At 36.7% G+C, this 27,876-nt stretch overlaps 1 protein-coding gene across 1 annotated transcript in view; it reads left to right on the forward strand.

Annotated features, from left to right (window-relative positions):
* Positions 1-6,289: 6,289 nt before the first annotated feature.
* Positions 6,290-27,876, forward strand: part of LOC109065077 (IgGFc-binding protein-like) — a 34,333-nt gene continuing 12,746 nt past the window's right edge. Inside the window, 35 exon segments of the mRNA XM_042735940.1 lie at positions 6,290-6,364; positions 8,945-9,035; positions 9,761-10,141; positions 10,238-10,309; positions 11,342-11,749; positions 11,911-12,297; positions 12,423-12,521; positions 12,810-13,190; positions 13,415-13,471; positions 13,727-14,104; positions 14,178-14,228; positions 14,594-15,001; positions 15,206-15,595; positions 15,679-15,747; positions 16,076-16,450; positions 16,569-16,955; positions 17,056-17,145; positions 17,378-17,764; positions 18,080-18,505; positions 18,792-19,181; positions 19,259-19,324; positions 21,723-22,118; positions 22,275-22,676; positions 23,068-23,112; positions 23,290-23,411; positions 23,661-23,939; positions 24,128-24,223; positions 24,308-24,461; positions 24,648-24,901; positions 24,995-25,141; positions 25,227-25,806; positions 25,903-26,221; positions 26,223-26,484; positions 26,604-27,168; positions 27,259-27,863. Coding sequence (XP_042591874.1) covers positions 12,893-13,190; positions 13,415-13,471; positions 13,727-14,104; positions 14,178-14,228; positions 14,594-15,001; positions 15,206-15,595; positions 15,679-15,747; positions 16,076-16,450; positions 16,569-16,955; positions 17,056-17,145; positions 17,378-17,764; positions 18,080-18,505; positions 18,792-19,181; positions 19,259-19,324; positions 21,723-22,118; positions 22,275-22,676; positions 23,068-23,112; positions 23,290-23,411; positions 23,661-23,939; positions 24,128-24,223; positions 24,308-24,461; positions 24,648-24,901; positions 24,995-25,141; positions 25,227-25,806; positions 25,903-26,221; positions 26,223-26,484; positions 26,604-27,168; positions 27,259-27,863 — 7,998 coding nt within the window. The 5' untranslated portion in view covers positions 6,290-6,364; positions 8,945-9,035; positions 9,761-10,141; ... (3 more) ...; positions 12,423-12,521; positions 12,810-12,892.

The following is a 27,876-nucleotide window of genomic DNA, read 5'->3' on the forward strand; positions in this document are numbered from 1 at the left end:
TGAAATATAAACTCAATTTGTATTTGAGATTAGCTGTTCCTAATACAGAGTTTATTCTTTAAAGTGGCATAAAACCCACTTGTTCAGCACAAAATATTGTATAGCTGTAATTTAAAGGGGTCATGATGCGTTTTCAAATTTTACTTTCTCGTTGGAGTGTTACAAGCTCTTGGTGAATAAAGAAGATCTGTAAAGTTGCAAAGACTAAAGTCTCAAATCCAAAGAGATATTCTTTATAAAAGTTGAGACTCGTCCACACCCCCCGGCTCGTTCTAACACACCCCCTCATCTCTACGTCAGTATGTGGGGAGATTTGCATAATGCCACCCAGATGCAAAGAAAGAAGGCGTACCTTTTATTCTCGTTGTAGTATTGTTGTTGCCGCTGCTATGTTGTATAGACGCTGTGTGTTTCACTGTGAAAGCGAAACTACTTTGTTTGGCCTTCCAAAAGAGGACCATATCCGCTTTGTCATGCCTGGAGCTGATCCGTGCTGGTCGCTGAGGAAATACATCAACTTTGCACTGTGGATCGCAAGGCATCACAATATGTTAAGAGGCGTAACATTTACGTCACACGCTTGAGGCATTCGGCCAATCACAACGCGATGGATAGCTGGACAATCACAGCACACCATGTGAAAATCGACACGTTTAAGAAGGCGGGGCATAGAGGAGAAACAATAATGTACAGTATGTGGAAAATAATGTGTTTTTTAACCGCATAAACACATTTTATTACACCAGATACACAAAATAATGTTCTTTTTAGCAACATCATATGACCCCTTTAATACCTGTATAGATTCATTTGTATGGCAGCTGAGTCATTTGTGTTCTGTAACAGTAGACTTAAATTTAAGCAAAATGTACAGTACCTTTTTTTTCTCTCAAATTCTGTCTAATATGACCAATTTCCAAAGGTAGAAAGTGAAGAATCTGCTTAAGGGCAGCATTAGAGGTGAATGACTACAAGCATACCATAGCAAGACTCGAGCCCGCGAAGTCAACCGTACGAGGGAAATTGCAATCTGTCCCCTCAGTTTATAAACTGTACTCACGAATTCTTAAACGGTTCCCTCATTTAACAAAAAACCCAATAGAGTTTCGAGAGAAGGTAAAAAGCAATACAAAACAAATAATGTACCAGTTACGTTGTCATTCCTTTGCTCTCTAACTGAATGTGATGTTATTATAGGCCTAGTTATTTAATAAAAACATTAACAGTGAATCATGCATCTATAAATCTGGGGGGAGAAGCTTAGTATAATAAAATCACCAAAATAAGTCTTCATGTTAAGAATTAATAGTAGTACACAAACACATTTCCAAAACTGTAAAAGGTTATTTAAAAATAAAGTAAATAAAATTTATTTTTAAAGGAATCATTAAGTATTTTATGACAAATGCACTCATTTATTTAGTCTATAAATTTAAATAATAATAATAGTAGTAATAATAATAATAACTATTTTTATTATTATTATTATTATACATTTAGGCAGGGTCGCCAGAATGTTTTTTTTTGTCTTTTTTTTTTTTTCCCCAAAAAAAGCATAGGATTGTTTCAGCTATTAAACTAGTTCCGTTTTGTGTGCAATGGAAAAGTACGGAGCCCGTACGGTGATTATACTTCGTTTAGATTTTTAGTTCATTTATAAAAACGTTTGGAGCATTTTTTGTTAGTTAAATGTAAGTTGTTGTTTTTTTAAGGTAACGACCAAGCGGCCAGCGGCAGCAGTAAGTTCATCATATGATCAATTTGGCCTTCTCAAATCATCACGACTTGCCTAAAATAAATAAAAATTGAATTTTTTTTCTTACAGAAACAACTTAAAATACACCTAATTGTATATACAAATGTATATCTATAGAAAGCTTTAAATTACTACTTTAAAACGAAATAATTCAAATCAAAAACAAAAACTCTTTCACTAGCCTATGTAATCCATAAAGATGCATTTCTCTCTAAAGGCACGTCCAAGATGGCGAGTCATTTTTTTTCATCCCCATCTAAAATAAAAAAAAATAAGAAAAAGCCTAAAACAGGCCCGATTATAATTTCATTAAATTTTCTAATTCAATTTAAAAATAAAACACAAATTGTAATGCCTTATAATATGTAAAACTTTGTCCTATAATTGTTTAGCTACTTATATTTTCAGATTTTTATGTTGCTCGGTTCTAAATACCTTAAAATGTAAAGAATTTGCTGCAACGCAATTTTGTCTGATATGTGAATTATTTATTGGCCTATTTTATTATTATTATTATTATCATTATTATCATTATTATTATTATTCATGTCGCAAATGCTTTAAAAACAGCTTTAAAATTAATTGTTTGCATTCCAGAAGAACTTTTCACTATTCACATTTTGTAGTCTAACCTGATCTAATGAAAGTACATACAGCACGATTTTCTGTTTCTGTATATTATACGCAGAAATTGACTTTGGCGTGTAAAAGACTGATAAATTCATAAGGGCATGACTGGTTCAGTCAACAGAAATACTGGACACACGGGCCTATAATTTACTGCTGAAATGTTTGCGGGGCAAATCTCAGGTCAGTCTGAGCGCTCGTGGTACACACAGTGCGTATCCGTACACCTGCAGGTGCCACTGCATTTAGGTTATGCTACATATGCATTTAGAAGAAGCTTTTATCCAAAACGACTTACAAAAGAGGAACAAATGACTCCAAAGTCAGTCACAATGGAAGGTTTATTATACAATAATAATCAAGTGCTAAGATTATCACAAATTAAACAAGATTTTGACGCACATCTATTCTACATCGTACCCCTTACAATTGATAGAGAATCACTTAAGACACTTTGCTGTAGGCCTATTCCACATAATAATATGCAATAAAACAATATACAATATGATTCGTTAACACATTGCTCTATGAATCCATGAGTACAGTTTACAAACCAGAGGGAACGGATTCTGAAAGCGTGTGCACGGATTATGAATTTGTGGGTACGGTTTATTAATCCGTGGGCACGATTTGTTAAACCGAGGGTACAGTTTAAGAATTCGTGAGTATGATTTATAAACTGAGGGGACGGATTGCAAAACCGTCGCCACGGATTGTTTTTGTTCACCTCCGTACTTGCACGCTTAAAAAAAAAACCTAGTAAGGTATGGAGGTTTCCAGTCATCCTGTGGTGCGTTTCCCAAAACCATAGTTTGTAACCTGTTAACAATGGGAAATTGCATTGCAACCAACAAAGTTGCTAACTATGGTTTTGGGAAACGCACCCCTGCTCCATTAATTAATACTATTTTTAAGATAAGGCAGTGATAAGATTATTTTTGCCTCAAAACTTGTTTTACAAGTTTTCATAAACACACGTGACAGAAGTCTCCACCAAAGCTGCATTTATTCGATCAAAGAGATAGTAAAAACTAAAGTGAAATCTTTTTTGCTGCATTTATTCGATCAAAAGTTAAAACTAGTTTTTCACCGTTTTCACCCTATCTTAATACTATTTTCAAATGTAAATTTTTTGGAAATGTGTCCTGTTATTTGCAAAGTTGTTGTTTGTTAATTTAACTCAGTGTACTGTCAGTGTGCACATTTTGTTTTTTAAATAAAAATCCTTCTGAAAACACCTAATATGCTGATCATTGTTTTTGATTGTTTATATTACTGACCTCAAACTTTTGAACGTTTGTGTATTTTATATGTAATTTGATTTATTTATGATGTTTATTTTTTGTTTGTTTCAGGTTGTTAGTTGGTGTTAGTTCAGGTTTATCAGAGTTAGTAAACTTTGAAGTGTTACCGATTTCTATAACAGACTCCTGCAAAGATCAGAACTACTCTAACGATAAATGTTGTGGGAAGAAAGATGCCACTTTTTCAGTCCTGTCCTTTGATTTCCATCCTTGAGTTCTCATTGTGTTCCCTTTTCTTGCTCAGATTTCACGAAACCCGTGAAAGCATCTTGCTGTCACTGTTGGACAGGTGATGCTGGAGTTTCCCGATGACATCTTACACCTCAGCGGCCCCACTTGCACAGCAACAATCTGGAATGGCAAAAAAAGAAAAAAAAAATTAATCACGTAGCCTACTGTAAGTCATGTGGTATTCATTCTGTACGTGCCGATGTAGCTCTCGGTTCACTGCACTGATTGACGAGCCTTGTAAAACAGGTCCTGTTGTTGTGGAGGTGTTTGTTAGGTTTGAAGTTTGAAAACCTGCCAATGACTTGCAATGTTCTGCATCCAAAATGAAACCAACAGTGGTTTGCACTTTAATGTTTGGATTCCGCATAGTGGTTGCTTTTGTTGGATGTTGATCATTCTTGCTTCGCATTGCCTGCTTGCTTTCATCATAACGATAACAGAGCTGCTCTCATTTGCCCTTTCATTTACACAAAACCAAAAACAAAACGTAAAATGAACTAAATACTAAACTTTTGTCTTTCGCTGCATTGCAACACTAGTTTTTCTCATGTGTATACCCTCAAACCTAAACACTTTGCATGACACAGAAATAGACGCCCCAAATTTCAGTAGGCACAACAGTCCTCTAATTAAAATGTTGTTGGTTTAAACTGATTTTTTGTTATTTTTTATTTTTATTTTAGTTTTTAGTTTTTTTGACAAACATGTTGCAATCCACTGGTTATTCAGTATTTCAACAGCATTGTGCATATGAGCTGTCCTGCTGATCAAGGCACATCTCAGGATCAAAATGATTCCCTATGTATCAGATATTTTCCAACCAAGTGTGAAATTGAGCTGAATAAGTGGATTTTGTGGAAGTTTGTGTTAATGGAGTTGACAGCTGTCCTCATTAGGACCTTATTGTTAGAAAGTAAGACGTTTTCTTCTCCATTTAATTTGTTACACTCCGTATTTTTATTTATTTATTTATTTTATTCATTTATTTATTTTTACACACATTATGTTGTTGTCCCTAATCAGTTTGAATTGCTTTCTTAAAAAAATAAATATTTAATTGTTATATATCTTGTATGTTGAGTGGTGTGTATGCTTTATTAGTTATTATTTATTTTGCATATTTTGTTTTTTTTTTTCCCAAGCAATTTTTTTTTTTCTTAAAAACAGCAATTGTAATAATTGTGATTACTATTTTTTTTTTTTTTTTTTATTATTTGTTATTGATATGTTAACTGTTTATTGGGTTTGAAAAAAATGCTGTATACTCAGGTGTGGTGTTTATGATTGTTTTATTTTTTTTGTAAAATGTCCCAGAAAAAAATGCTGTATACTAAAAAAGATTCAGATCTTCCTCTATATTCTCTAAAGTAAACATTGTCTTTTGTGAATCTCTTGTTAATTGAATGCAACTGTGAAATTGTGTCCTTTTTGGAGCTTGGCAGCCAGTCACAATTTATTTTCATTGTATGTTTAAAGGGCAGCTTTTATATTTCTTCTATGATAGTAAGATCTGCATATTTACTCAGGATGTTTTTTTTTTGTTTTGTTTTTTTGTTTTTTTAAAATGCAATCAGACATTATAGTTATGATATCCCACCACAGCAAATATAATATTGCTTTATTGAAAGTGAAAGTTCATTAGGGACTAAACCAGAAATTGTTTTTCTTCTCTCTTTCTTTCTCTGTGTGTGGGTGTCTATCTTTATATGTCTTTATCTGTTCTTAAAATATGAATAAAAGAATCTTGATCAGCCAGTCACAATCATTTATGACTGCCATGTCTGTCATTATGCTGAAAGTTGCTTTGCAGCATTTTTGACCAGGAGTTAGTTTGTAATAAGAGATTGAGCTGTATCCATAGATCTTAAGGTTTTTCTTTATATGTATGAATGAATAATTACAAGGGCAAGTACTAATCTACAGATAATTTTTAAAGTTCCAATTCACATACTAAGCATACATATATATATATATATGTATATGTTTTTGAAGTGTGTGTGTGTGTGTGTGTGTGTGTGTATACCACAAAGAAAAGGTACACTTTAAATACCCAGATCATGCACGTAATGTACCAAATGAAAAAAAAAAGCACGACAAATGAATCTTAAAAAAAGTCATAAACTAGATGGTTGAGTACATAGTGTATAGTATACTGTAATAGTGTATGGTTCTTGGGACAAATGTCTAAGGCAAAGCTATCCATGTATACAAGGAAGTAAAACCATTAAATGGCAGGTCAAGGACCCATAACATGCCATGCATTGAATGAATGGACAAACCGGTTTAAGGCTGAGTTTGAGAAAGTACATTTGTTCCAGTCATGGCCCACCCACATTTATCAGTAATATATAAGTTTGAGATGTGCTGTTCAGCAACACTGTGTTCTGATTGAACTGTTGGGGAGAGAATCACCCGTGATTTGCTCTGCAGCAGCATTTCATCTCAGGTCAAATTACTTTTGCATTCATGCCATCTGACTCTATACTTCAAATCAAATGCTTTTTTCATGCATATTAGTTTTGTGATTTTATTTACTATTATTATTATTATTTTAGCTTATGTTGTTTACATTTTAATAATTTGTTCTGGAGGTAAATGTGGAATACTAGTTGCAACTTTTATAAAAATACACAGCAAAGCTTTTTAAAGGATCTTCTGCACTGCAAATTACCATCTTAAATATTTTACTAAATTACTCCATGTTGCTTCTTACCATTTAGGAGTGCAAATATAAGAAGGCAGAGCAACTATTGGCAATTGTAATTGCAGTTGTTTAATGGAAATTCAATGCATTTATGAGATGGATAGATTTTCTAATTTTCAATCAACTAATTTTACTTTTCTGAGCTACTTTATCAATTATGTTTAACTAATTGGTCTTGGTGACTTGCTATGGATGTACCAAGTCAGTTGCAATCAAGTCACCACAAAAAATGTGCACGTTCCACAAAATTGACTTGTCTTTATTTAGAATATGTATTGCTTCATATTTCGACTTCTACTCTATTTGTATTTCCTAAAAACGCCATTGATATTATTTTGTCATAAAATGCAAAGATATTTACACATTTTATTTATCTTGAGTGTCCAAATACTATTTAGTGTGCATGTATTGTTTGTTTGTTTGTACAGCGGGTAAAATATGTATTGAACAATGTCACCATTTTTCTCAGTAAATATATTTCTAAAGGTGCTGTTGACATGAAATGTTCACCAGAGGTCGGTTAGGTAACAATTAATTTATTCCATACTTACGAGGAAAAAAAGGTTAGTTTCAGAAATTAGTTTTTTTTTAATGGATTGAATGACGGGGGGGTAGTATTGTACGTGAAGAAAGGGAGGTGCAAAAAGGCATGGAAAGTCAAGACACCAGCTGAAATCTATCAGTAGTTAGAAGGGTCAATATCACTGTAGGGTGCCTTTCGGTGTAGTGTGCGTTTCTTGTTTTGTATGTTAATTTTTTTAAATGTTAATTTGTGAGGGTGTGTATATTTGGGTGTGTTTTTTATATTCATAACAAAAGCATTACTTGGCTCTTTAGATACATTTTTCTAAATAAGGTGAGCAAGCTGGTGACTTTTCAATTGACACATTTTCTTCGTATGAGTTTGCTTACTCGCATACACATTATGTGATTGAGGATGTAATTATATATATATATATATATATATATATATATATATATATATATATATATATATATATATACATATTTTTTTATTTAATATTTACTTATTTTTTTTTGTTAAATGTTTCATTGTCATGTTTTGTCATGCTTTGTGTGTTCTGCATTATGTGTCCATCCCGTCATGTGCTGGTCCACCCTGTCATTTTGATATTTTACAGAACTGTTTTTTTTTTTTTATATAATAATTTAATCATATCCATATAATCAAGTGTGTTCAATAGCTAGGTGTGGGGGCAATAACATAACATTAAAAAAAAAAAAAACTGCATCCAAATATCAGTTTTCTCCAAATAATAAAAAATACAAATACATGTTCAAATTGTATGAGTTTCTTTAGAAACACATTGTTTACATAAAATATTTGATGTATTTATAATTTGAAAGTAAACAAATAATCCTGTTTAGGAAAGGCACATCATACCTTTCAGAAAATATAATTTGCATCTTAATTTTGAAGTGAAAATGTATTTAACTGTAATATATATGCCCATGACAGGGTGGACATATTTTATGGATTAGGCTTTGAATAATGGCTAATAATTATCTAAAAAATGTGTGTGAGCTCAGCTAAAATGTTTCTATAGTACTTGAGTGTCTACTATTAAAGCGAATGGGAAATTAAAACCAAAATTTTTGAGTATTGTGAGGGTTGAAAGGCACTCTGGTGACATTGACCCAGAAGGCAATCCTGCCCCCTGTCAGTGGAAATTAATATTAGCTTGTTCAGTCGCAGCACCTACCAGGATGAATATGAAACAAGAGTGGACATTTCAGCAAGACAATAATCGCAAACGCAGCCAAGGAAACTCTCAACTGGTTTCAGAGAAAGAAAATAAAGCTGATAGAATGGCCCAGCCAATCACCTAACTTGAAATCAATAGAAAATCTATGGAAAGAACTACAAATCAGAGTTCATAGAAGAGGCTCACAGGACCTTCAAGATTTGAAGACTGTTTGTGTGGAAGAATGAGCCAAAATCACACCTGAGCAATGCATGCCACTAGTTTCTCCATACAGGAGGCGTCTTGAAGCTCTCATTACCAACAAAGGATTTTATACAAAGTTTTTAATTTCAGTAGTTCAGTACTTTTTCCCTGTGTCATTCCACTTTATTACACAGAACTTAATTTCTGAACTCATTTGTTTAGTTTTCTTTGTATGTATGGATTACTTGGGTTGTTACCGACATCCGGTGAAAATCAGCACCTTTATATTTACTGAGAAAAATGGTGACGTGTTCAATACTTATTTTACCCGCTGTATGTTATGTAGTTATTTACATAATTAAATACATAAATGTGTGCATATTTATTTACTTATGCAACTTTTTCTTTACAGATCACTTTGAGACTTTGGTGTTCCCAGGAGCAGTCTGCCACAATGAGGTTTCTAATCTCACTGTGTGCGTCACAACTCCTGTTGATTAACGGTAATAGTTTTATTAAAATAGGGTCCTTTATCATGATTTATAATGATCCTTAATAATTTCTTCTTCCAATCGCTCACTTTTAATAATAATGTTAAATGTGTTCCAAACATTTTGCCATAATTTACTGCTTTTTAGAAATCTAATTAAAATAATTTAATGTATGAAATTATACTCTATCATTCAAAAGTTTGATAGCAGTAAGATTTTTAAGTCTCTTATGCTCAAAAATACAGTTATACTGTGAAATATTATTACAAACGAACTGTTTTCTATTTTAATATGTTTTAAAATGTTCTTAATTCCTGTGACCACAGCTGAATTTTCATTGGTCATAACTCCAGTCTTCAGTGTCACATGACCCTTCAGAAATCATTCTATTATGCTGATTTGCTGCTCAAGAAACATTTCTTTTTATCAATGTTGAAAACTGTTTAATTTAATATTTTTGTGTCATCGATTATGCTTTTTTTCCCCAAGATTGATTAACAAAAGAGCAGCATTTATTGTTTGTATCATTATGAATGTCTTTTTTTTCACTTTTTAATTTAATGCATCCTTGCTGAGTACAGTAAATGTATCAATTTTTTAATACCCCACTTGACAAACTTTTGAACTGTAGTGCACTGTATAACTTCTAGATAAACACAAATAAAGCTAACTCAGTATGGAACGAACACTGCTCTCACACATTGCTCTTTCACTAACAACCTTTTTCTTCATCACAGTTGCGTTTGGCAGCAATGATCCTTGTTACAACTATGAATCTCTGGATCGTCCCTGGAGAGCTACAAATGAAATTGGATTTTACATTTGTGATGAAGATTTCTCCTGGAATGGCTGGTACAGACTTTTTTACAATGGAGCGAACATCCGAATGCCAGAGAGCTGTGTGAACACAGGCAGCTGTAACACAGATTACAGTCTGTGGCTCAATGGTCCTCACCCTCAGGTAGAGGATGGAGTGGTGACCATGGAGGTCTGTGCAAGCTCATTGCTTGACTGCTGCTATTTCGAATCAACACCCATCAGAGTCAAAGCTTGCCCGGGCGATTACTATGTCTATGAACTTGTGAATCCACAGTATGGGTGTTCAGGATACTGCACAGGTACTGTTTTTCTAGCTTTTCAAAAAAAAAAAAAAATTCTTTAATAAAAATTAGTTTGCAAATTTAATTAAAAGTGATTTTATCTTTTCTTTTTAGATATCAGCACAATATCCCTGACCACTTCCACTTCAAGTCCATCTACGATTAGTGGATCTGGCCTTTCCATGTGTAGGTTGCTAATTAAATAATGAATAGCAGACACTGACATTTTGATTTTTTTTTTTTTTTTTTTTTTTTTTTTTGATATGATACCTCATATCATTCTTCATTCTGTGGATTTTTTTTATTTCTGTTGTCATTCTTCATTCTGTGGAACACCAATGAAATTTTGTACATTTTACACTGTGTGGACAAACTTTTTTCATCTATGAATTTGCGTCAAATTTGTTCATATATACAGTAAATTTTATGAGGTAAAAAAAGTTTACATGCAATTGTCCCCTTTCAGAAACACTGCAAAATGTTAATGATAGCGCTTGGGGTGAAAATATGAGGAGATCATACCAAAATGTTCATATATGTTAGGTTGCTCATTTCAGTACTGAATGTGACCAAAATATGAGGGATCATATTTCACTGAAAAATATTTCACAAAAAAAAAAAAAAAAAAAAAAAAATGTCAAATGGTCCACAAGATAAAATAAATAATAGTTGAATTTATAATAAAATGACCCCGTTCAAAGGTTTACATCCCCTTGATTCTTAATACTGTGTTGCTACCTGAATGATCCACAGCTGTATTTATTTATTTTTTTTTTTTTTTTTTTTTTATAGTTCTTCATTAATCCCTTGTTTGTCCTAAACAGTTAAACTGCCTGCTGTTCTTCTGAAAAAATCCTTCAAGTCCCACAAATACTTTGGTTTTCCAACCAAGGGACTCATAGCTATTACAGAAGGTCCAAACGCTAACTGATGCTCCAGAAGGAAAACATACATTAAAAGTTTTTTTTTAATTTGAAGATCAGGGTATATTTAACTTATTTTATCTTCTGGGAAACATGTAACTATCTTCTATAGACTCCGAAGGGCAGTACTATATGAAAACAATATGATATTTAAGCAAAATAAGAAAAATTTGCACATCTCCATTCAGTTCAAAAGTTTTTACATGTTGTGTACATGTAAGAACCTTCCACTGATACCAAAACAAATTGTCAGGATTTGAAAAGACATATGACTTCTTTCTTTTGATCCCATCAGCTGCCATCGACACAGATTATGACCCATGCCACAACTACAACATTCTTGATGAATACTGGAGAAGCACACGCAATTACTGGTATCACTCTGGATATATGTCTGGAAAAGATGACACTCGTGTTGAATGGCATGGCTGGTATCGACTCTTCATTAATGGATCGAGTGCTCAGATGCCTGAGTGGTGCTTCGGTTATATGTTATGTGGAGGTTTTAGTTCTCTCTGGCTTGGTGACCCTCATCCTCAGCCAGAAGATGGAGTTGTTACTCGTGAAGTCTACGGCTCTGTTAATGACCAGTGCAGTTACTACAGATCTGACCCAATCCAAGTCAAAGCCTGTCCTGGAAATTACTATGTCTACAAACTTAAAAGTCCAAAGCCATCGATCCCATTGCCTGTATATTGTGCAGGTACAGTTATTCTCCTTTATCATTTAAAGAATTATAGTCACCTTTCATATTAAAAACTATTTACAGAACTATTAATGCTACTGTAAATTGTATTAATCATGTAGTCTTGAACATGCTTTATCCACAATACCTATAACACACTCTTTATATTTTCACTATAGTTTCATTCAACCCTCCAAATACTGATCCCTGCTATGACTACACCAGTGTCGACGACCTTTGGCGAGCCACTGACAATTATTATATCACTAATATGTGTGATTATAATGTCAACTGGAACGGCTGGTACAGGCTCTTCTACGATGGTCAGAGTGTCCAGATGCCAGAGTCATGTGTTGGTTCTGGCATGTGTGGCACAGAGAACCCACTTTTGATTGGCTGAACTGAACTAAAGTTGGGTGATGGAGTGGTCACACGACAAGTGTGCGTTTCCACATTGAATGACTGCTGTGATTACAAATCTCATCCAATACGAGTCAAAGCGTGTCCTGGAAATTATTATGTGTATGAGTTTGTCAGGCCACCATTGTGTTCATCTTACTGTGCAGGTAAACATATCTTCATCATGTACATGCTTTGGTTTGGAGTTTTTATTCTTTTTAGTTATGTTTGAAAATAATGGACTTTGATATAAAGCAAAAAAATAAATAAATAAAAATGTTCCCGGTTACAGATGTCTCAAGCCTCAGCAGCAGAACATCTACAACATCACCTACAACAACAGTGGCAGTCCTACCCCCAGAATCCATTACTCTGCCTGTCACAGACACAGGTATTGAACTCATAGCTAAAGAACGTTGTGTAATTAGGTTTTATTTTTAGGTAAGCTCATTGGCTGCCAGCTGTTTGTTTTTGTTTTTTTCTTCTTCTCAATAAATAGAAGCTTTACAATTTGATTTGCCATGTGTAATCACAGACTTCAGATATAATTTATAGGGGAGTCTGAAACAATCTCAATTTCTAGGTTGATTATTGATTATATATATATATATATATATATATATATATATATATATATATATATATGAATTAATATATTTTTTTTAATATGTTTTCACAGCCCTCCACTTTGAACCCTGCAATAGCTACACTGTGCTGGATAATCCTTGGAGAGCCACAGACAATCGATACACCTTCAATTTAATGTGTGATGTTTATGTCAGCTGGGTGGGCTGGTATCGTCTCTTCATTCACGGCCAGAGCGTTCAGATGCCAGACACATGTGTTGATCGGCTAAGCTGTGGCACTCATGCCCCACTTTGGCTAAACGGTCCACACCCACGAATTGAGGATGGAGTGGTGACCCGAGATGTCTGCGGTCACTGGTGGAATAACTGCTGTGGTTTCCAGTCAAATCCCATTAGAGTGAAAGCCTGTCCAGGCAATTACTACGTCTATGAGTTTGTTAGCCCAAGTTTCTGCTATGGGACCTACTGTGCAGGTAAACATATCTGCATTCACCCATGTTATGCATTACATTTATAAGTTTGCTGTTTTGCAAACTGTTGAAGTAAATACATGTTCCTTTTTTACTATGTAATTAATATATATATATATATATATATTGTTGAAGTAAATACATGTTATATATATATATATATATATATATATATATATATATATTGGCTGTTTAATAATTAATAGTCATTTAATTTGGTTTTACAGATGTTAGGAACAATAGCATCAGCATTCCTACTTTCACTCCAGAGACAACTTTGGCTGGTAATGTAGTATGCTATGCCCTCTACTGACTGTTGATGTTTTGACAGGAAATGTCATGAGACAGTCTGTCAACACATCATTTGTGTTAAGACAAATTTGCAAATGCAGTACTAGTTTCTTTCCTTGAGCTACACAATATTTATGCATTCATATTTCATTTTACTGAATTAACATGCACTGTACTGAAATGTATTGTAGGTTTACAAAACCTTTACACGTAAAACTTTTGTGTGTGTTTTTTGTTATTTGTTACAGAGGCTTTCCGCATTGACCCCTGCTACAACTACAGAATCCTTGATGATCCTTGGAGAGCCACAGACAATCACAATTCATACAATTGTGATGCTAGTGTTAATTGGGATGGATGGTATCGTCTCTTCATTGCAGGCCAAGATGCTCAGATGCCAGAAACATGTGTTAATCAATTTAGCTGTGGCACTATTGCCCCACTGTGGCTAAATGGTCAGCATCCACGAGTCGAGGATGGAGTGGTCACCCGTCATGTCTGTGGCCACTGGAACAATGACTGCTGCAATTATGAGTTTAATCCTATGAAAGTGAAAGCCTGCCCAGGAAATTATTATGTATATGAGTTCATGAACCCAGTGTTCTGCTATGTGGCATACTGTGCAGGTAAATAGATTTACATTCAAACTTGTATAAGTGTGTTTTTGTATTTAACTAATATTCATCCCAAACTTTACAGAAGTGACGAATATCAGTTCTATAGATGTCACGCCACACACCACCCCAACTGGTAATTTAATGTTCTGTGTCCTCTGACATAATGTTTTTAAACTAACAATAACAAAGAATATTTAAACAGCTAAACAATTAGTTAAATTTTATTTATTTTTGTCTTAGAAAAGTTTTTTTTTTTTTATTGTTCAACTCATAATGCCATTTTCAAAAAGATTTCACATACACACACACACACATATATATATATGTGTATATTTATATGTGTGTGTGTATATATGTATAATATGTATGTGTGTGTGTGTGTGTATGTGTGTAATATGTATATGTATGTGTGTGTGTGTGTGTGTCATATATATCAAAACATACATACATATAGCCAAAACCCATCCCTTCACTATTTCATATTTTGTCTCTCAAAAGTCACAACTCCCAGCTCTGACCCATGCTCTGATTATAATATTCTTGATGATGATTGGAGAGACTTGCGTCAGAACAGCCAGTCAAACGACCATGATGACACTGCTGTTGAATGGAGTGGTTGGTATCGGCTGTATTTGAATGGAGAAAGTGCTCAGCTGTCTGAGTGGTGTGTGACACTCGCAAGATGTGGTGGTGAAGTTGGACTTTATCTCAATGGTTCTCATCCACAACTTGAGGATGGGGTGGTGATCCGTGAAGTCTTGGGATCTTCAAATTTGTGGTGGAACTCCAACCAATGTGGTTATTTTAGATCTACCTCCATTCAAGTCAAAGCTTGTCCAGGAGAATATTATGTCTATAAACTTGACAAACCTGATGTATCAATCCCTAGGCCTACATACTGTGCAGGTACTTGTGTTCTGCTTCGTATAGATTACTGTTCATGATTATTCCCTGTGTAAATATGTATATTTTGGGTCAACTTTGAATTTCCATTTCATGAATTCTGTATATTCTAAGAAACAGCAATGAGACCTGAATTCTTATTTTAATAAGCTGACACTTTTAACATTTAAACAGTGATTTCACAAACAGCCTTTTTCTCCATATCAGTTGCTTTCAACAGCATCAGTAATGATCCTTGTTACAACTATGAATCTCTGGATCGTCCCTGGAGAGCTTCAAATGAAATTGGATTTTACATTTGTGATGAAATGTTCTCCTGGAATGGCTGGTACAGACTTTTTTACAATGGAGCGAACATCCGAATGCCAGAGAGCTGTGTTAATGCAGGCAGCTGTAACACAGATTACAGTCTGTCGCTCACTGGTCCTCACCCTCAGGTAGAGGATGGAGTGGTGACCATGGAGGTCTGTACAAGAACATGGCATTCCAGCTATAATTTGAATCAAACACCTATCAGAGTTAAAGCTTGCCCAGGCGATTACTATGTTTATGAACTTGTGAATCAACAAGCATCTGGGTGTTCAGGGTATTGTACAGGTAATATGTTTTCATATTATTTAATAGCTTCTTTTAACACTTTTATATTTATTTCAGTAATACGTTTCATTTCCTCTTTTTAGATGTAAGCACAATATCTCTGGTTTCCACTGCAAGTCCAGCTACCAGTCCTGGATTCAGCATGACTTTGAGTACGTTTCTATAGTCTGCAGTCCACAGAGACTGCTTTACAAGTAGTCACGAAAAGCATGTTCTTCAAAGCGTTAAATGATACAGTATGTGTGACAATGACATTTGCAGGGGATAGTGGATCAGTATAATTTTCTAGATTATGGTTTTCTAGGTTTTTTTATTAGTTAGTTTTGTGTCCAGATGTCCTGGTTCTAGGCCAAAATCTGCCCACTCAAAAGTAGGGGTGTTTGACTAATAAATAGAACAATGAAACAATGCTCTTTCCTAATTTTGTTGAGATTTTATGTATGTTTTCTCTCTCTATGTCTCTCTCTGGTATCAACATAGATTATGACCCATGCTATAACTACAACATTCTTGACAATTACTGGAGAAGCACACTCTGGTATATGTCTGGACATGATGACACTCGTGTTGAATGGCATGGCTGGTATCGACTCTTCATTAATGGATCGAGTGCTCAGATGCCTGAGTGGTGTTTCAGTTATATGTCATGTGGAGGTTTTAGTTCTCTGTGGCTTGGTGATCCTCATCCTCAACCAGAAGATGGAGTTGTTACTAGTGAAGTCTACGGCTCTGATTACGAAGAGTGCAGTTACTACAGATCTGACCCAATCCAAGTCAAAGCTTGTCTTGGAAATTATTATGTCTACAGACTTTTAAGGCCAAAACCATCAATCCCAGTGCCTGTATATTGTGCAGGTACAGTCATACCATTTAATGCATTGTCACCCTTCATTTAAAAACTACACTTATAGATGTTGATTTGAAATGGATTTAAACGTCTTAAATTGATTTACTCATTATATTTTCACTATAGTTTTATTTAACACTCCAAATACTGATCCCTGCTATGACTACACCAGTCTGGATGACCCTTGGAGAGCCACTGACAATTATTACAACAATTACATGTGTGATTATAATGTCAACTGGAACGGCTGGTACAGGCTCTTCTACAATGGTCAGAGTGTCCAGATGCCAGAGTCAAGTGTTGGTTATGGCATGTGTGGCACTTCTTACCCACTGTGGCTCAACGGCCCTCACCCACAGCTGGAAGATGGAGTGGTCACACGGCAAGTGTGCGGTTCCACTTGGAATGACGGCTGTGGTTACAAATCTCATCCAATACAAGTCAAAGCGTGTCCTGGAAACTATTTTGTGTATGAGTTTGTCAGGCCAACATTCTGTGGATCTTACTGCGCAGGTAGTGTTTTTTTTTATTTTTTTAAACATGCTTTGGTCATTCATATTTTAGATTATACAATTATTGACAGTTAGTTAAAAGTATTATTTTTACTTTACAGATGTTACCAAGCTTGCATCTACAACAACATCTGAAACAACAGTGACAATTCCACCCATAGAATCTAGTACTTTGTCTATTACAACCCCAGGTATGTTTTTATTTTATTTTTTATTATTATTACAGTTTCACTCATGTTCTAGAAATTCAATCTGTAACAGGTAGCTCAACAAGAAAATGTTCAAGTTAAGTAGACAAAATGTTTTAATGAAGCTCCATTTGTAGGTAAATTAAAATGTAACAAATATTGACCTAAAAAAGAAATGTTTAGTAACTCGGTTTATTTAGCAAATGATACATTTATATTGCTAATGTTTCCACAGCAGAAGCTATCCCTTTTGACCCCTGCTATAACTACACTGTGCTTGATGATTCTTGGCGATCCACTAGCAATCACCATTCCTCCTCCATATTGTGTGATGTTTATGTCAGCTGGGTGGGCTGGTATCGTCTCTTCATTGGCGGCCAGAGCGCTCAGATGCCAGACACATGTGTTGATAAGTATAGCTGTAGCACTCACGCCCCACTATGGCTAAATGGTCAACATCCACAAGTTGAGGATGGAGTGGTCACCCGAAATATCTGTGGTCACTGGGGCAATGACTGTTGCTATTTCCAATCCAATCCCATTAAAGTCAAAGCCTGCCCAGGAAATTACTATGTCTATGAGTTTGTTCAACCAAATTTCTGCTATGGGACCTACTGTGCAGGTAAGCTGTTAAATTGTATGTTTATTATTTTTTTTTTTTTTACTATAATTAATCATGCCACAGACCACTGCAGAATGTTATTTGCTATGTCTTGTATTTATCTATTTTTGAATGTAAGCAGATCTTTATAATGCAATAGAGGTTTGAATCAATTTGTGTCTAGGGAAAATTGATGGATAAAATAATTTACAATGTACAAACCACCATCCCCACATTTAATGACCATACTGGAACATTATGGAAACTTTATTAAAAAAAAAAAAAAAATCTCCCTTTGTTGTAACTTTTTTTCTCTTGACCCTTTTCTCGTAAAAGCCCCAACTCCCAGCTCTGAACCATGCTCTGGTTACAATGTTCTTGATGACAACTGGAGAGACTTGCGCACAAACTTCTACCAATCTTATTACAATGATGACAGATATGTTGAATGGAATGGTTGGTATCGGCTGTATTTGAATGGACAGAGTGCTCAGCTGTCTGAGTGGTGTGCGAGTTTCACAGGATGTGGTGGTGAAGTTGGACTTTATCTCAATGGCTCTCATCCAAAACCGGAGGATGGGGTGGTGACCCGTGAAGTCTTGGGGTCGTCATCTTGGGCGTGGTGGTGGTGGTGGTGGAACACCCGCCAGTGTGGCTATTATAAATCCACCTCCATTGAAATCAAAGCCTGTCCAGGAGATTACTACGTCTATAAACTCATCAAACCTGACATGTCAATCCCTACGCCTACGTACTGTGCAGGTGCAGTTTTAACTTGTGTGTTCTTTATGGATGATTTTATCAGTCCCTTATATTAAAGAATTACACTTTGTTACAGTTCAACATTGATATACCAATACATTTATATAATATGTACAGGTAGTAACAATGCTAAACTTTTATATGGGTCATGGATGTTTTAACCAGTTAGACTAGACACACACACACAGCCATGATATGTCATTATTATCCATTGTTATATAAATGACCCTGTAATACAGCATTTAAACAGTGATTTCACTAACAACCTTCTTTTCCCCCATATCAGTTGCTTTCAACAACATCAGTAATGATCCTTGTTACAACTATGAAACTCTGGATCGTCCCTGGCGAGCCACAAATGAAACTGGACTTTACATTTGTGATGAAAACTTCTCCTGGAATGGCTGGTATCGACTTTTTTACAATGGAATGGACATTCGAATGCAAGAGAGCTGTGTTAATGCAGGCAGCTGTAACGCATATAGCGGTCTGTGGCTCAATGGTCCTCACCCTCAGATAGAAGATGGAGTGGTGACCATAGAGATTTGTGGAGGAAGATATTATGGCTGTTGTGATTTCAAATCAACACCCATCCGAGTCAAAGCCTGCCCAGGCGATTACTATGTCTATGAACTTGTCAAGCCACACTCATTTTGGTGTTCAGGGTACTGCACAGGTACTATTATTCTGTATGACTTTTTTATTCAAAATGTTTATATTGTTTTACTAATCTCTTATAATTCCCTCTTTCAGATACCAGCACTATATCAACAACCTTTTCCTCTACAAGCCCAGCTACATTTATTGGGTCCAGCATGAGTAGGTTTAAGTTAAAATAAGTTTAAGTACCATTGGGAAAATACACATTTTTTTTTAAGACTTTTGAAATGTAAAATGTTTGAAAATGATTCATTATAGCATTTGTTACATATAATGTTAGAACAAATGACTAATGCACTATTAACACTTTAGTAATACACATTTTTTTTTAAAGACTTTTGAAAAACGAATCAGTAATTAATAGCACCCAGTTCACTATTAGCTAAATAGTAACTACTGTTTTTTTTCATATGTTCCAGTAGAACTACTATATAAAGCTTCAGAATTGATGAATGATGCAAAATGTATAATTAATTCTAAATTGAAAGTCATTGTAACCTGCCAGTCATTACCTACTTGGATCTTGTTAGTGTCCTAATTAATAGTGTTTATATCATCAAAAAGTTGATTTATTTCACTAATTCCATTCAAAAAGTGAAACTTCATTATTATAGTCATTCATTACACACAGACTGATATATTTCAAATGTTTATTTCCTTTTAATTTTGATGATTATAACTGACAACTAAGGAAAATCCCAAATTCAGTATCTCAGAAAATTAGAATATTACTTAAGACCAATACAAAAAAAGGATTTTTAGAAATCTTGGCCAACTGAAAAGTATGAACATGAAAAGTATGAGCATGTACTGCACTCAATACTTAGTTGGGGCTCCTTTTGCCTGAATTACTGCAGCAATGCGGCGTGGCATGGAGTCGATCAGTCTGTGGCACTGCTAAGGTGTTATGAGAGCCCAGGTTGCTCTGATAGTGGCCTTCAGCTCTTCTGCATTCTTGGGTCTGGCATATCGCATCTTCCTCTTCACAATACCCCATAGATTTTCTATGGGGTTAAGGTCAGGCGAGTTTGCTGGCCAATTAAGAACAGGGATACCATGGTCCTTAAACCAGGTACTGGTAGCTTTGGCATTGTGTGCAGGTGCCAGATCCTGTTGGAAAATGAAATCTGCATCTCCATAAAGTTGGTCAGCAGCAGGAAGCATGAAGTGCTCTAAAACTTCCTGGTATACGGCTGCGTTGACCTTTCGACCTCAGAAAACACATTGGACCAACACCAGCAGATGACATGGTACCCCAAACCATCACTGACTGTGGAAACTTTACACTGGACCTCAAGCAACATGGATTGTGTGCCTCTCCTCTCTTCTTCCAGACTCTGGGACCCTGATTTCCCACGGAAATGCAAAATTTACTTTCATCAGAGAACATAAGTTTGGACCACTCAGCAGCAGTCCAGTCCTTTTTCTCTTTAGCCCAGGCGAGACGCTTCTGACGCTGTCTGTTGTTCAAGAGTGTCTGAAACCCATGTCTTGCATACGTCTGTGCATAGTGGTTCTTGAAGCACTGACTCCAGCTGCAGTCCACTCTTTGTGAATCTCCCCCACATTTTTGAATGGGTTTTGTTTCACAATCCTCTCCAGGGGTGCGGGTTATCCCTATTGCTTGTACACTTTTTTCTACCACATCTTTTCCTTCCCTGCGTCTCTCTATTAATGTGCTTGGACACAGAGCTCTGTGAACAGCCAGCTTCTTTTGCAATGACCTTTTGTGTCTTGCCCTCCTTGTGCAAGGTGTCAATGGTCGTCAATGGTCGACTGCTGACTGTCAAGTCAGCAGTCTTCCCCATGATTGTGTAGCCTACAGAACTAAACTGAGAGACCATTTAAAGGCCTTTGCAGGTGTTTTGAGTTAATTAGCTGATTAGAGTGTGGCACCAGGTGTCTTCAATATTGAACCTTTTCACAATATTCTAATTTTCTGAGATACTGAATTTGGGATTCCCTTTCAAGGGAACTTCGAACTGCATCCTCTAGGGGTCGCTATGGGGAGCTAGAGGATGCAGTGTCTCGTTCCCTACTCGGTGAACCATGGTTACATTCGTAACCTGAGGTGTTCCCTTTCAAGGGAACTTCGAACTGCATCCTCTAGCTCCCCATAGCGACCCCTAGAGGACGCAGTGTCTCTCGTTCCCTACTAAGGGAACCATGGTTACATTCGTAACCTGAGACGTTTTCCTTAGTTGTCAGTTATAATCATCAAAATTAAAAGAAATAAACATTTGAAATATATCAGCCTGTGTGTAATTAATGAATATAATATAAGTTTCACTTTTTGAATGGAATTAGTGAAATAAATCAACTTTTTGATGATATTCTAATTATATGACCGGCACCTGTATGAGGGAGATATGAAAAAATAGTAGCTACTAATTAGCTAATAGTGAATTACCACTTTCAACTGAGTGCTATTAATTACTGATTCGTTAATCAGAGTTTCTTGTTAGTTATTAGTAGTTACTAAAATTTTAATAGTGGATTAGTAATTTGACTGTTGGCATGAATTCATTTATTTATTTTTCAATTTCTGTCTCATCAGCTGCTATTAACACAGATTTTGACCCATGCAATGACTACAACATTCTTGACAACTCATGGAGAAGCACACTCAATTTCTGGTATCAATATGCACATGATGACACTCTAGTTGAATGGCATGACTGGTATCGACTCTTCATTAATGGATTGAGTGCTCAGATGCCTGAGTGGTGTTTCAGTTATATGTCATGTGGAGGTTTTATTTCTCTGTGGCTTGGTGGCCCTCATCCTCAGCCAGAAGATGGAGTTGTTACTCGTGAAGTCTACGGTTCTTATTACGACCAGTGCAGTTACTACACATCTGACCCAATCCAAGTCAAAGCTTGTCCTGGAAATTATTATGTCTACAAAATTAAAAGGCCAAAGGTATTGATCCCAGCCCCTGCATATTGTGCAGGTACAGTAATTCTCCTACATCTTTACATGCTTATTATGAATTAAATTTTGAGCTTTGATATAAAGACTGCATACAAAGAATAATGTTTTTACAATGAAAAGGATTTTTGTTTGTTTTTGAAGAAATCTTAGCACTTCTTTACTGTTCCTAAAACAGTTACTTTCACCACTCCAAATGCTGACCCTTGCTACAACTACAACAGTCTAGATGAACCCCGGAGAGCCACCATCATCCCACAATATGATAAATATTATTACTATGAAATATGTGATTATAATGTCAACTGGAACGGCTGGTACAGGCTCTTCTACAATGGTCAGAGTGTCCAGATGCCAGATTCATGTGTTAGTTATGGCATGTGTGGCACTCCTCACCCACTGTGGCTCAACGGCCCTCACCCACAGCTGGAAGATGGAGTGGTCACACGACAAGTGTGTGGTTCAACATGGAATGACTGCTGTGGTTACAAATCTCATCCAATACGAGTCAAAGCTTGTCCAGGAAACTATTATGTGTATGAATTTGTCAGGCCAACATTCTGCTCAGCATATTGTGCAGGTAGAGCATTACTGTAGTCTTATTTTTGTTTTTGAAATGTAACTTTTGTAGTGAAATACAATGTAAATGAAGAATTGATTCTTTCAATTATTCTTTTTTTGGAGGGTAATGAGAGTTATTAGCTATTCCTGTGCTAAAATATCAGCGGTCAGCCACATTTTCAGAAACCTCTTTTTCAAACCTGTTGACCTACAGAAGCAGAATGTTTGTTCCATTTTGTACTGCTGTTATGTCCTTCAGAACATGCAAATCTATTAACATTAGCTGTAGCAGGAGCAGGAGAAGTAGTAGAAGTAAATAGTAGTAAACATCCTTAATAATGATATGCTTTAAAATGGTAGTCTTTGGTCCAATAGACATATTACAGTTTGCATTTATTTTTTCTTTACAGAAATTATCATTGCAAATACAACGACAAGCTCAAATATTTCCTCAGGTATTTAAACACAATTAATGTACAAAAATAATGTAAATGTGACATCACATATTAAGAGATAATTGGTATACTACACTGTACATTAAATCTGATTTGATTTGTGTGTTATGTGAGGTTTATAACTCTAAAACAGTGTACCATACAGTGCATCATATGTCTGATATATTACTGTTGCAGGACCATTTTATCAGTTTGGAGCTGGAGACACAGAGAACGATCGTTCTGATGATGGGAGTTCACCAGTGATCTACCTTTTGCAACCGTTTATATTTTTTGGACAGATATACAACCAACTACATGTAAGTCAATCTGCTATGATTATATTTACATCAGAAAGGCATTCACACCGAGCTACACATTATTTATTTTTTACTGTACCTTCTAAATTATTGAAATAGTTTTGCTGCCTCATTATTATGGCAAACTTTATTGCTCACATTTAGTCTATTTCTCAATTTATTTTTTTAACTCTTACGAAACTTTACCTTGGAAAACTTCAGGACAGTTTAAAGTATTAGGCATATTTTAACATTGTTCTTTTTTTTCAGATCAACAACAATGGATACTTGACATTTGATTGGTCATGGTACAGCTACACTCCATACCAGTTCCCAGGTTATGGTGGAGTAGACATCATCGCTCCATTCTGGACAGACATTGATAACCGTCGCACTGGTGTTATTTCATATCGTCAGTACACGTCTGGCAGTGTCCTTACAGATGCCACACAAGACATTAACCAATACTTCCCTGACCTGAGCTTTTCTGCAACTTGGGTCTTTGTAGCAACATGGGACAGAGTTGCATATTATCCATATTCAGGAACCGTAAGAAATCCAATCTGGTTATGTACAGTCTTCTTGTTATTTTTTGACAGCATATTTAAAAAAAAAAAAAATCTAAATTAATGTAACCCACCATATAGAGTTAAATAAACCACATTGTATGATTACTGTTTTTGTGACTTTCAGCAAACTGTTGGCCAGCACATGATTTTTAAATTTGTCTTTTTCAGGAAACATCTTTCCAGGTGGTTTTGATTTCAGATGGCCATTTCTCTTTTGTTTTGTTTAATTATGGAATAATTGCTCCAACTCAAAGATATGTACAGGTGTGCACTGACGTGACTAGTTGAAACTATTCCAATGTACTAACTGAAGTAGAAACTAAAAAAATTATTGTTCACTTATTGTAGGCTGGTTATGACACCATCAGCTCTGCATACCACTTTTCAATTACTGGATCACTACAGAATAACATCAGCAGCTTAACATACAGCAGCAATGTCAATGTGCCAGGCAGATGGGTCTTCAGAACAGATCATGGATCACGGGGTTGTCAGTTTAATGGTAAGGTTTAAAATAATTAAATTATTTGCTATTTGCAGTGACCCTCAATAACCACTTTTCATTTCACCTTAGCTTATTGGTAAACCTTTTAAAAATAAATCTTGTAAAAAATAGTTTTAGGTGTTTGATCTCCTAACATACAACAATATTGAGTTCTAAGCTATGTGAAACAATACTTTATTGTAGGTGTTCCAGTGCAGCTCGGAGACTCTTTCTGGAGTGATGCCACCTGCCAAGAGAGATGCACCTGCACCAGCAGTGGCCTCCAGTGTAACCACGAGCCCTGCAGTTACTCCCAAGCCTGCCGTCCAGCTGCCTTCCAATACTCTTGCCAGAACATTCCGAGGCAAACCTGTACCATCTCTGGTGATCCTCACTACTACACCTTTGACTATCAGGTTTTTCACTTTCAAGGGACCTGCACTTATGTTCTATCTGAGGTTAGCCTTTCTCTATAATTTATATGGGTTTCTTTCTTTTTGTTGTTGTTGTATGAATAAACTGGCAATCCTTTTGTATTATTTTTATTTCAGGCTTGTGGCAATGGTTTGCCATATTATCGCATTGAGGGCAAAAATGAGCATCGGGGCAGCACGCATGTGTCATGGACACGGATGGTCAGAGTGTTTGTCTACGATGAAGTCATTGAACTAGTCAAGGATCACTATTATGAAGCGAGGGTTAGTATGACTATTTGCTTTAATTGTCATTTGAATGCAGCCTTCTGCTCATTATTCTAATTCTTCTATTTCTGAAATTGTCCAGGTTAATGGAAGTTTTGCAGCAACGCCATTCACCCTTCACAATGGCTCCATCCAGGTTTATCAATCAGGGTTTACCTTGGCCGTCAGCACAGACTTTGGTCTGCTTGTTACATATGATGCATACAGCTATGTCAGCATCTCTGTACCGTATGACTATTTTGATTTCACCTGCGGTCTGTGTGGAAACTTTAATCTCCATCCTGAAGATGATTTCCGTTCACCCAGTGGTGAAGTCTTGAGCTCAGATGTGGACTTTGCTAACAGCTGGAAGGTACAAAGTGACACAGATCCTGAATGCCATAATGTCAGGTGCACAGGTCTTGCTTGTGCTGTTTGTACCACAGATGAAAGGGCTTTGTACAGTGACAGCAACCACTGTGGAATCCTAGGAGATGTTGTCGGCCCTTTTGCTGATTGCCACTCTGTGCATGCACCACAGACGTACATAGAGAACTGTGTATATGACCTTTGCTTGGGAGGAGGGTACCAGCCCATTCTTTGCCAGGCTCTCAATGTGTACGCTACTCAGTGCCAACAGCAAGGTGTACAACTTGGTCAGTGGAGACAGCAGGGCTTCTGCGGTAGGTATTTTGTTGAGATGGATGATAAGTAAAAATTAAATATCTGTCTGTGCATATTCTTTATGCATGTTCTTTATTTTCTTCCCCCATTTCTAGAGATTCAATGCCCTGAACACAGTCATTTTGAGCCTCAAGGAACAGGCTGTCCTGCGACTTGCAGTAATCCATCTGCCCCAACGAACTGTCCCTTGCCCAGTCAGGAAAGCTGTATCTGTGATCCTGGGTACATCCTGAGCGCTGGAGAGTGTGTGCCTGAAGCAAACTGTGGCTGCAGTTTCGAGGGTTTCTATTATGCTGAAGGACAGTCAGTGGTGTTGGATGGTGACTGTGGGAGACAGTGTGTGTGCAGCAGCATGTCGATGACCTGCCATCAGCACCAGTGTGGTCCAGCAGAGGTGTGTAGAGTCCATGATGGTGAGAGGCTGCAGACCCACCGGCTATGCTACCTGCTCAGTTGAAGACCTCGGGTCATATCACACCTTCGATGGACTAAGTTTTAGATATCAGGGAGCATGCGGACTGACCCTTGCTAGGGTGATGGGGCCATCCCCACTACCACACTTTGTTTTGACGGTGGAGAAAGTACCCAGAGGCCTTCAAGACTTTTCCAGGTTCCTGAAGTTTGAGGCAGGAGGAATTCAGGTCTCCATCGAAATGGGAGAGGGCAGCAATGTAAAGGTTAGGCAAAATATGAAATCACTAAGCTTTTACGTAATACAAGAGCATAATTTCATCATTTTTTGAAATTCAAATGTTAGATGGACAAGTCTCCTGATACTGTTTATCACTATTTTCAGGTGGATGGACAGATGGTTGGTCTGCCTGTCAATGTCGGCTCTGGTCAAATCCGCATTTATCACAGCAGTGTGAGGGGATTTATTTTGGAAACAAACTTTGGGGTGACTGTAAGAGCTGACTGGCCACACATTGTCCGAATTACGGCACCAAGCACATATAGTGGCACACTTGGAGGTCTCTGTGGGAACTTTAATGGAGACATTGCCGATGAGTTTTACACTCCAGATGCTGTCCTGTTAAATGACACTCTGCTGTTTGCGGACAGCTGGCGTGATGGTTCCCTATCAGCCCACTGTGAGGACCCAAATGACAGCTGGGAACCAGGACATTATCAGAACAGCAGTCAGTTCATTGAACATTGTAGTATTATGACCAAGCATGATGGACCATTTGCTGAGTGCAGCAGAGAAATAGATCCTCAGCAACGCATTGCAGATTGCGTTCAGCTGCTGGAGCAGACACAAGGTGCCAGAGAGGCTCTGTGTGAGGCTCTGCGAGGTTACATGCTACTTTGTCAACAGAATGGCATTGCAGTAGAAGAGTGGAGGAGTGCCACCCACTGTGGTAAGCATCTAGTTTTGTACCAGCTGACCTAAAACTTTATTTGTGAAGTTAAAATTTTCGGCTACTGTCATTACACTTTTGTCATTCCAGATCCCAGCTGTCCAGCAAATACCCATTATGAAGTATGCGGCACATCTTGTCCTGCTTCCTGTCCCAGCCTCTCGTTCCCATTTCAGTGCACATTGCAGTGCCAGGAGGGATGCCAATGTAATGATGGAAATGTGTTAAATGGAGATCGTTGTGTGCCCCCCATGGGCTGTGGTTGCTACCACTCTGGGCGTTATCGGCAGGCTGGAGAGACGTTCTGGCATGGTGAAGAGTGCCAGTTCTTGTGTGTTTGTGATGGAATCACTGGAAATGTTCATTGCACACCATCTTCTTGCAGTGAGGGGGAGGTCTGCCATGTTTTGGACAGCGAGTACGGCTGCCATCCTCGGCCGAACGCTCGTTGCTCTGCTTCGGGAGACCCCCATTACATGTCTTTTGATGGAACCTACTTTGACTTCCAGGGCACATGCCGCTATGTGCTAGCCACAGTATGTAATGACACTACTGGCCTACCGCACTTCCAGGTGGATGCAAGGAATGAGGCATGGCATGGACTCTCGGTGGCAATTACTGTAGAAGTTTTTGTCAATGTCTCTGGGCATCTTGTGCACATGTCACAAGACATGAATGGTCATTCTACTGTTGAGGTAATCAAGCATC

The sequence above is a fragment of the Cyprinus carpio genome, chromosome B12 (genome assembly GCF_018340385.1).
Source record: "Cyprinus carpio isolate SPL01 chromosome B12, ASM1834038v1, whole genome shotgun sequence".
Classification (NCBI taxonomy): Eukaryota; Metazoa; Chordata; class Actinopteri; order Cypriniformes; family Cyprinidae; genus Cyprinus; species Cyprinus carpio.